Source organism: Solanum pennellii, chromosome 9 (assembly GCF_001406875.1).
Source record: "Solanum pennellii chromosome 9, SPENNV200".
NCBI lineage: Eukaryota > Viridiplantae > Streptophyta > Magnoliopsida > Solanales > Solanaceae > Solanum > Solanum pennellii.
In genome coordinates this window covers 78,123,532-78,132,387 of record NC_028645.1, presented here as the reverse complement: position 1 = coordinate 78,132,387, position 8,856 = coordinate 78,123,532, and the positions used below count along the sequence as shown (strand labels likewise).

The 8,856-nt window shown below is 39.4% G+C and overlaps 2 protein-coding genes across 2 annotated transcripts; one reads left to right on the top strand and one right to left on the bottom strand.

Annotated features, from left to right (window-relative positions):
* The first annotated feature begins 323 nt into the window (after positions 1 to 323).
* On the top strand, positions 324 to 4,875 carry LOC107030552 (translocase of chloroplast 159, chloroplastic). The gene has a single exon (XM_015231822.2). The coding sequence runs from the start codon at positions 488 to 490 to the stop codon at positions 4,688 to 4,690; it is 4,203 nt and encodes a 1,400-aa protein (XP_015087308.1). The 5' UTR covers positions 324 to 487; the 3' UTR covers positions 4,691 to 4,875.
* Positions 4,876 to 6,260: 1,385 nt separating this feature from the next.
* On the bottom strand, positions 6,261 to 8,245 carry LOC107030551 (stress-related protein). The gene is made up of 3 exons (XM_015231821.1): positions 8,007 to 8,245; positions 7,345 to 7,569; positions 6,261 to 7,081 (listed from the first exon to the last, which is right to left on the bottom strand). The coding sequence occupies exons 1-3, from the start codon at positions 8,166 to 8,168 to the stop codon at positions 6,587 to 6,589; spliced, it is 882 nt and encodes a 293-aa protein (XP_015087307.1). The 5' UTR covers positions 8,169 to 8,245; the 3' UTR covers positions 6,261 to 6,586.
* Positions 8,246 to 8,856: the final 611 nt, after the last annotated feature.

Here is an 8,856-nt window from a genome sequence, read left to right as displayed (position 1 = left end):
ATATGTAATATATTTGAATTGTAATTATTTTTGAAATATATTATGTTTGTTTGGTAAAAAATCGTCACATTGTATTATAAGTGTATTATCCATCATTAAAACTTGTATTATATTTGAATAATAAATTTATCTTTGTAAATATATATTACACTTGTATTATAAATGAATTAAAAATGGTCAAATAAAAAAAATATTATTACTATAAATGGTAAATATTTTTTTATTATAGCATATTTATATAAGTTTTTCATAATTTTATCACGAACCAAAAATACCCCTAGAGAGTGAAAAATCTCAAAAACCCCAAAGCCCATAGTGTGCCAATAACAAAATGCAGCTAGTAGTATAAACCTTATCGTCTACTCTTATCTCACAAGAACCAAACCCCTCTTTGTTCTCTCCACAGAGAACTTTGTTATCTTTCCACTTTTTTCAATTCTTCACAGTTGAGTGGCGGAGTTGTTGTTGTTTGTTGTTTGTTGGCGCAATGGATTCTGAAGAAGCGACGTTTTCGCCTCCTGCTGTTTCTTCTTCTCCAGGTTCTTCTCCCATCAACAATTCTTCTTCTAATCATACTGAAACTGAAAATGTCTCCAAAATTAATGTAGAAATCAATGATTCCGATATTAATAGTAATAGCAATAGTGAGGGTAAAAGCGCTAGTGATGTAACTATTGTGGGTGGTCAGCAAGAATTGCCAATTCCTGCTGACCCAGATGAGGGAACCCTAGAAAAAACTATTGGGGAAGAGAAGTTGGATGATTCCGTTGTGGGTTCTGCGGAAGTTGAGAAGCCTGTTTCTGAGGTTTCTAAGAGTGAGGGTGTTGAAAATGTTGAGGTTTTAGGTGAAGATGTTGGTGGTTCTGTTCCTGTTATTGGGAATAGTTTACCTGATTCTACTGACTCTGATGCTACCAAATCACTGGGGACGGGAATCGAGGGTAATACTGAAGAGTTTGACTCGGTTGATAAGTTGAATTCAATTGAGCAGGTGAAAGATAATGGTGGTGAGGTTGCGGTTGGTGCAGGATTGAAAGAGGGTGAGGATAGGTCCACTCAGGAGGAGGTGAAGGAAACTGTGGAGGATGAAAAGATGGAACCGAAAGAGGGCGGGGATAGGTCTATCGCGGAGGAGGTGAAGGAGACTGTGGAGGATGAAAAGACAGAATTGCAAGGGGGTGAGGATAGGTCCATTCAGGAGGAGGTGAAGGAGATTGTGGAGGATGAAAAGAATGAAGCTTTAACTAGTGTTGCTTCATCTAATTTAAAGGAGGCTGAGGAACCTACCTCGGTCATTGAAGAGAGTGCTATTGCTTCATCCAATTTGAAGGAGTCTGAGGAACCTACCTCGGTCATTGAAGAGGTTGCTATTGCTTCATCCAATTTGAAGGAGGCCGAGGAACCTACCTCGGTCATTGAAGAGAGAGCTATACATAGTGATGATGCCGAAAAAGTCAATAAGGTGGTTGTTGAACAACCGTCGGAATCTTTGTTGGCTGAAACAGATAGTAAGAAATTTACTTCCGAAGGAGATGCAGTTGTGGATGCTATTGAAGTCAATGTCTCAGGGCCAGGGGTTGCTGTTGTTGGAGATGTGGACGAGAGCAAGGAAGTGGAAGAACATATTGAAGGTACCAATGATGAAAATGTGACATCAGTAAATGATGTTGGTGAGACCAGACAACTTATTGAAGAAGTGGCTAAAATGACAGTTGATGAAGTAGATGCACAGAACCCTAAGCCTGTGGTGGATGATACTGTTGCAACTGCAGAATCAAAGCCTGTGGATAACATTGTTGGTGCTGGAAAACTTGATTCTGCAGTTGTTCAGACTGGTGATGTGGTAGATGTTACTGAGGAAATTAAAGAAGCTGATCCTGAAACTGTTAATAAAAGTCTGGACACCAAGGATGTTGAAGTGGAACCTGAGCAGGCAGTGTCTGGAACTATATATGCCAATGGTGACCATTCCGGAGAAAGCGTCGAGCGAGATGTAGTGGAAGTTGAAGTCTCTGGTCAAACATCTGCTATATCAAGGTCAATCACTGGCTCAGAGCAAGAAGGAGAAGCTAAAGATCATATAGATGAAGAAGCTAACCTTGAAGGCTCAGTTTCAGATGGAGAGACAGATGGTATGATTTTTGGAAGCTCTGAAGCTGCCAAACAGTTTATGGAGGAGCTGGAAAGGGAATCTGGTGGTGGCTCCTATGCTGGTGCTGAGGTTTCTCAGGATATTGATGGTCAGATTGTCACCGACTCAGATGAGGAGGCTGATACTGATGAAGAAGGAGATGTGAAGGAGTTGTTTGATTCAGCTGCCTTAGCTGCTCTTTTAAAAGCAGCAACAGGTAGTGATTCTGATGGTGGCAACATAACAGTCACGTCTCAAGATGGATCAAGACTATTCTCTGTTGAACGTCCTGCTGGTCTTGGGTCATCACTCCGGTCACTGAGGCCAGCTCCCCGACCAAGCCAACCCAATCTTTTTACTCATTCCAATCTCCAGAACAGTGGAGAATCTGAGAACAACTTGAGTGAAGAAGAGAAGAAGAAACTGGACACACTACAGCAGATCAGGGTCAAGTTTTTGAGGCTTATTCACAGGTTGGGTCTATCTTCTGATGAGCCCATAGCTGCACAAGTTTTGTACCGGATGACACTTATTGCACGAAGGCAAAACAGTCCACTTTTTAGCGTTGAGGCTGCCAAGATGAAAGCTTTCCAGCTTGAAGCAGAGGGGAAAGATGATTTGGACTTCTCTGTGAATATCCTGGTTATTGGCAAATCTGGGGTGGGTAAGAGCGCTACCATAAACTCTATCTTTGGAGAGGAAAAAACATCAATTGATGCCTTTGGACCTGCTACCACCAGTGTGAAAGAGATCAGTGGTGTTGTAGATGGTGTTAAGATTCGGGTGTTTGATACACCTGGCCTCAAGTCCTCTGCGATGGAACAGGGTTTCAATCGCAGTGTCTTGTCTTCAGTAAAGAAGTTGACTAAGAAGAATCCCCCTGATATTTACCTCTATGTCGATCGGTTGGATGCCCAAACTAGAGATCTCAATGATCTTCCTATGCTGAAGACTATCACAAGTTGTCTTGGCCCTTCAATATGGCGAAGCGCCATAGTCACCCTCACACATGGAGCTTCTGCACCTCCAGATGGACCTTCTGGATCCCCTTTAAGTTATGAGGTGTTTGTTACTCAAAGATCTCATGTTGTTCAGCAGTCCATCGGGCAAGCAGTAGGCGATTTACGAATGATGAGTCCAAGTCTGATGAATCCCGTCTCTCTGGTAGAAAATCATCCATCGTGCAGGAGGAATAGGGATGGACATAAGATACTACCTAATGGCCAGAGCTGGAGGCCTCAATTACTACTATTAAGCTACTCAATGAAGATCTTATCTGAAGCAAGTGCACTTTCAAAGCCTGAAGATCCATTTGATCACCGTAAGCTCTTTGGTTTCCGCACACGCTCACCACCTCTTCCCTACATGCTTTCTTCAATGTTGCAGTCACGTGCGCATCCAAAGCTTTCTGCTGAGCAGGGTGGTGACAACGGTGATTCAGACATTGACTTAGATGATTTGTCAGACTCTGACCAAGAAGAAGAAGATGAGTATGACCAGCTTCCTCCCTTCAAGCCTCTTCGGAAGGCTCAGCTTGCTAAGCTCAGCAAAGAACAGAGGAAGGCGTACTTTGAGGAGTATGACTATAGGGTCAAGCTCCTTCAGAAGAAACAGTTGAGAGAAGAGTTAAAAAGAATGAAAGAGATGAAAAGTAAGGGAAAAGAGGCTGCAATTGACAATGGTTATGCAGAGGAAGAAGCTGATGCAGGTGCAGCAGCTCCCGTAGCAGTTCCCCTCCCTGACATGGCCCTCCCACCTTCTTTTGATAGTGATAATCCCGCCTACAGGTACCGCTTCTTGGAGCCCACATCACAGTTCCTTGCAAGGCCTGTTCTGGACACGCATGGTTGGGATCATGATTGTGGCTATGATGGTGTTAACGTGGAACAAAGTTTAGCCATTGCCAGTCGTTTCCCTGCTGCAGTTACTGTGCAAATCACCAAAGATAAGAAGGATTTCAGTATCAATTTGGACTCTTCGATTGCTGCTAAGCACGGAGAAAATGGATCAACCATGGCTGGCTTTGATATTCAAAGCATAGGAAAGCAACTTTCCTATATTGTCCGAGGAGAAACCAAATTCAAAAGCTTGAAGAAGAACAAGACTGCTTGCGGAATTTCTGTTACATTTCTAGGTGAAAATATGGTCACTGGACTTAAAGTTGAAGATCAAATCATCTTAGGCAAGCAATACGTTCTAGTTGGCAGTGCTGGCACTGTTCGATCTCAGAGTGACACAGCTTATGGGGCTAACTTTGAACTGCAGAGGAGGGAGGCAGATTTCCCAATCGGTCAGGTGCAGTCTACATTGTCTATGTCCGTCATAAAGTGGAGAGGTGATTTGGCTCTAGGTTTCAACAGTATGGCGCAATTCGCTGTGGGACGCAATTCGAAGGTAGCTGTTCGAGCAGGAATCAATAACAAGCTCAGTGGGCAAGTAACCGTGAGGACAAGCAGTTCAGATCATCTCTCTCTTGCACTTACTGCTATTATTCCAACTGCAATTGGCATCTACAGGAAGCTTTGGCCGGATGCTGGCGAGAAGTACTCAATCTACTAAATTTCATTTCCATATCAGCATTGCATTTTTGGTTCATTAGACCTTACATGATGACATATTATCTTTGTCAGTTCACTGAATAATGCTTCTGTTAATTTATTCCTACTGTTATGAGTTATAAGTCAATTTTGAGTGATTGAATGTACTTTTTTGCCAGATGAAATGAAGAGGTTTGTGTTGCTTTATATGCTTCCTACAATATATTGAACAACTGTGATTCTTTTTCTCATTTAATGTACTTCTATTCAACAACATACATCTTACTAACAAGGGTCCACAAAGCAGAGTTTCCTTGATTCTTGATATTTTGTTTTATAACATGATAGTAATTGAACCGACTGATACTTTTTGAGTGGTGATATTACAAGTCATTTTTTGATTTCTTTTTGGAGAAAATGATTGTTTTACCGGAGTCGAGAAACAAGCTCTCTACTCTCACAAGATAGAGATAAAGTCTGCGTACGTCACTATTCTCATTTTTGGTGCCAATCTTATCTCACAAGGTGTTTATGCTGTGTTACATAGAGGACAAGGAAGTTAGGGGGGGGGGTGAATCTGTCATTTCACTCTTTTGTAAAGCATGAACTTTAGAAAGCATTTAGAATTATGTACAAACTATTGCAAAAATGATTCAAGTGATAGATACTATCAATGTAAAAATTATACCTAATAATTGTATTTTAAAATGTTACTTCACCATTTTTACCAATTAATCATTCATATTTTAATTTTCTAGATATGCATAGAAGCAATTCATCATTTTTTTAGTACGAGTAGATATCATTAGCTATTTGCATATTGTACGCAAATATGGAGAAACAACTAACGATCATGATGGATCTTGAGTCATTTAAAAAAATGTATATTGTTGCTACTTCTTCGTGTCAGATAAAAATAAAATAGGGTGGTGGTTTGGGAAAATTACGCAACAAAATAAATTTATACTATTTGATTACATATCGTAGTTGTAGTTTGCTATAATTACTCTCGCGACTAACATTATACATTAATTACATGGGCTGACTTCGAGTTTGTATAATAAGTCACGTTTGTATATGTATAATTCACCAGAATATACAAATACATATGTATAATATATAATTATTTAACCTACATATGTATACAATTCACCTCTCTCCCTAGTCTCGCTCGCCTCTCTCCTCCCTCTCCCAATCTCTCTTGCCATATATACAAATACATAGGTATAATATACAATTATCTAACCAATATACATATATAATTCACCTTTCTCCCATTCTTTTCCCCCTCTCTTGCCTCTCGCCTCTCTCTTCTCTCTCGCAGTCTCGCTCGCCTCTCTCCTCCTTATAACATGTAGCTACAAATTGTAACTTTTCCCCCTCTCTCGCCTCTCTCCTAGTCTCGCTCGCCTCTCTTCTCCATATAACATGTAGCTACAAATTGTAATTATCAAACTATATCTATGGAGAGTAATTAATTATATTTAAGTAGCTATATGTGAAAATTTCTTTGATTTAAACACGTGAGGCTTAGAAATATGATGGAAATGATCTCTGAAAAATATACAAATATTTCCCTAGACTGATCGAAATCTAAAAAACGCACGTCTTATTCCAATAACTTTGTGAAAGGTCACAAAATCAAATCATTTCTTTTGATGTTCTTTACCATCGATACTCCCTAAAACCTCTTTATTCTTGTATTTTGTTTCACCTGCTTGATTAAAAGTTGATACAATATGGTTTTTTCACGAATTTAAATTTGGTGATCTAGGATAATTACTAAATACAATATATTAAGGAACTTAAGAAGTGGCTTACGATATAAAGATGAACAATTACTACCGACAAACATAAACCAAGTTATTAACCTGACGGCCCCATTAAGCCAAACCCCAAGTACAGTAATTTAAAAAGGTCATTGCGCCGGAGCAACAGGGCCGTCGGTCAAGGGAACGGACTGCTCGTTCTCAGCGGTGGCGCCGCCTTCAAACACCTTCGCGATCCTCTCTACGGGAATAATCGGAAAATAATTCGCCGCCGCATAGCCGTTCTCCGACGCATATGTCAACGCTTGATTGTATTTCTCACTCCAATAAGCAGCCGTCGGCACCAAAATCTGAGCCACTTGAGGGAACAAAGGAAGCTTATTCAGAGATCTCCATGCCAAAACCGCATTTTTCTCGATCACTGGCTCGTATTTTGTGTATAGCTCCTTGATTGTGGGTTCGTACTTTGTGTAGAGTGTTTTAGCTACGTTGCTTGCTGTGTCCACTAAGCCATCGTGCTGTACCTCGCCGGCGAGATCTCGGGCCAATTCTGGAGCCTTCTGAGCTATTAACAGAGCTTTAGATGATGTCTGCTTTAGTAGAGAAGGCACATGGCTGTCAACTTCTGTCATCAAGTCTGCAACCTGCATAGATTCAAACTTTCAAATCCTTGCCACTGAAATTCGAGTTCAAAGTTTACAACATTTGTTTCTATGTTAGTGAATTATCATGTGCATGTCCATGCACATTCTTCCAAATTGAGCTAGATCTAGGATTTCGATTAGTTGGAGAAGACAATTTCTAAATGCCATACAAATACCTTCTCAATTCCAGCAAACTTTCAGCTGCAAAATAAGTATGGTGTAGACAGTATGGGTAAAATTCATTTTGGAGAAAGAAGGTGAACCTTTAGGTCGATGAACTTGAGGAGATTGAAAGGAACGTTATGGAACTTCTCATAAACCGGTCCGATAACAGTTTTAACAGTGGCTTCTACGGCCTGTACACCAGGTTTCAACGGGCCGGAGTTTTCTTTGCCGTATTCATACAAAGTTGAGAAGCAAACAATCACATAGATCGCTGCAACTTGAATGAAATCCAGATATTCGAGTTTCCTCTCATCTTCTGCTACCTTCAATTATAAACACAAATCAGGTGCAGATTTAAAACTCAAAAATTCTGAATCTCATCTATGTTGAGAAAACACATCTCGAATTAAATTCAACAAATTATACTAGTATTCTACCTGTCAATGCATTTAATCAAATCTAACTACTCTTTCTCGAATTTTTTTTTTATCAGGTGAGTGACGACCATATGTATTGCGAAGATGAAATTGACAACCATGAAGGCATTGCACAACAACTCATTCCTAATTTAACACCTCAAAATAAGAAGATAACAATTCATTCTGGCAATTAAATTGAGTAATTGAACAACTTAGATCTAATATGTGAAGCCTGAATAACAGAATATGAAGTTACAACCACGCTACAACGGTGTGCGTTTGAAAATTAAAATTGATTTAACTGTAATATCATGTAAACATAGAAGACATTGTATACTTACTGGATCAGCTGGATCAGTACTAGTAGGCGGCGTCGTGCTTGCTGGATCAGTACTAGTAGGCGGATCAGTACTAGTAGGCGGCGTCGTGCTTGCTGGATCAGTCGTAGCAGGTGGCGCCGTGCTTGCTGGATCAGTAGGCGGCGTTGCAGCTGCGTCAGCCATGGTAGAGATGGAGAAAACTCAAGTAATGGAGTTTGTACAGGAGAGCTTCGAAAAGGCAGGCAGTTGGCAAACCCTCTTTTATAGCGGACGGGGCACGTAATAATCGTGTGCGGAGAAGTCGATGAAAATTTTACAGGTTTTCAATTAATGTTTAAAACCCAAAAATAAAGTGAATAAATATTCTTAATTAAAGTGATTAATATTCATGACCATAAATAGAAAGAGATTATTTAATAATATATTTTTTTTGTTAATTTTTAATTTTTAATTAAGGAAAATTACACAAATTGTCCAAGTGAAGACTTTAACTCAATTTATTTACTTTGATGGAACACATTGTCCAAATTATTTACCTTACTTCCTCATGTTCAATTCACTGAATCATTTTTTTTTAAATTCTTGATACGATTTTAATACATTTCGATAATATTAATCAATAATTGAGCAGTTTCCTCTTTGATATCATTAGAGTGGTATTAAAGAGTAACTGAGTAGAGTTTTCACTGAAACATTGTCTCTTCTTCTAAAATTACTCTAATGGTATCAAAGAGTAAGTGAATCACTGCACTCTTCCTCCTCTTTGATACCATGAGTATATATATATATATATACTTTGATGGTATCAAACATTAAACACACATTAGTAGTTAAAAATATGGGTATGGACACACATTAGTAGTTAAAAATA

What these genes read in the sequence shown, in the direction of transcription:
- LOC107030552 (XM_015231822.2), top strand. Translation starts at nt 488, where the DNA reads ATGGATTCTGAAGAAGCGACGTTTTCGCCTCCTGCTGTTTCTTCTTCT.
- LOC107030551 (XM_015231821.1), bottom strand. Translation starts at nt 8,168, where the DNA reads ATGGCTGACGCAGCTGCAACGCCGCCTACTGATCCAGCAAGCACGGCG. An exon ending in GTACTGATCCAGCTGATCCA is followed by an intron (nt 7,570 to 8,006) that starts GTAAGTATACAA and finishes TTATAATTGAAG; the next exon opens with GTAGCAGAAGATGAGAGGAA. An exon ending in TCAAGTTCATCGACCTAAAG is followed by an intron (nt 7,082 to 7,344) that starts GTTCACCTTCTT and finishes GAATCTATGCAG; the next exon opens with GTTGCAGACTTGATGACAGA.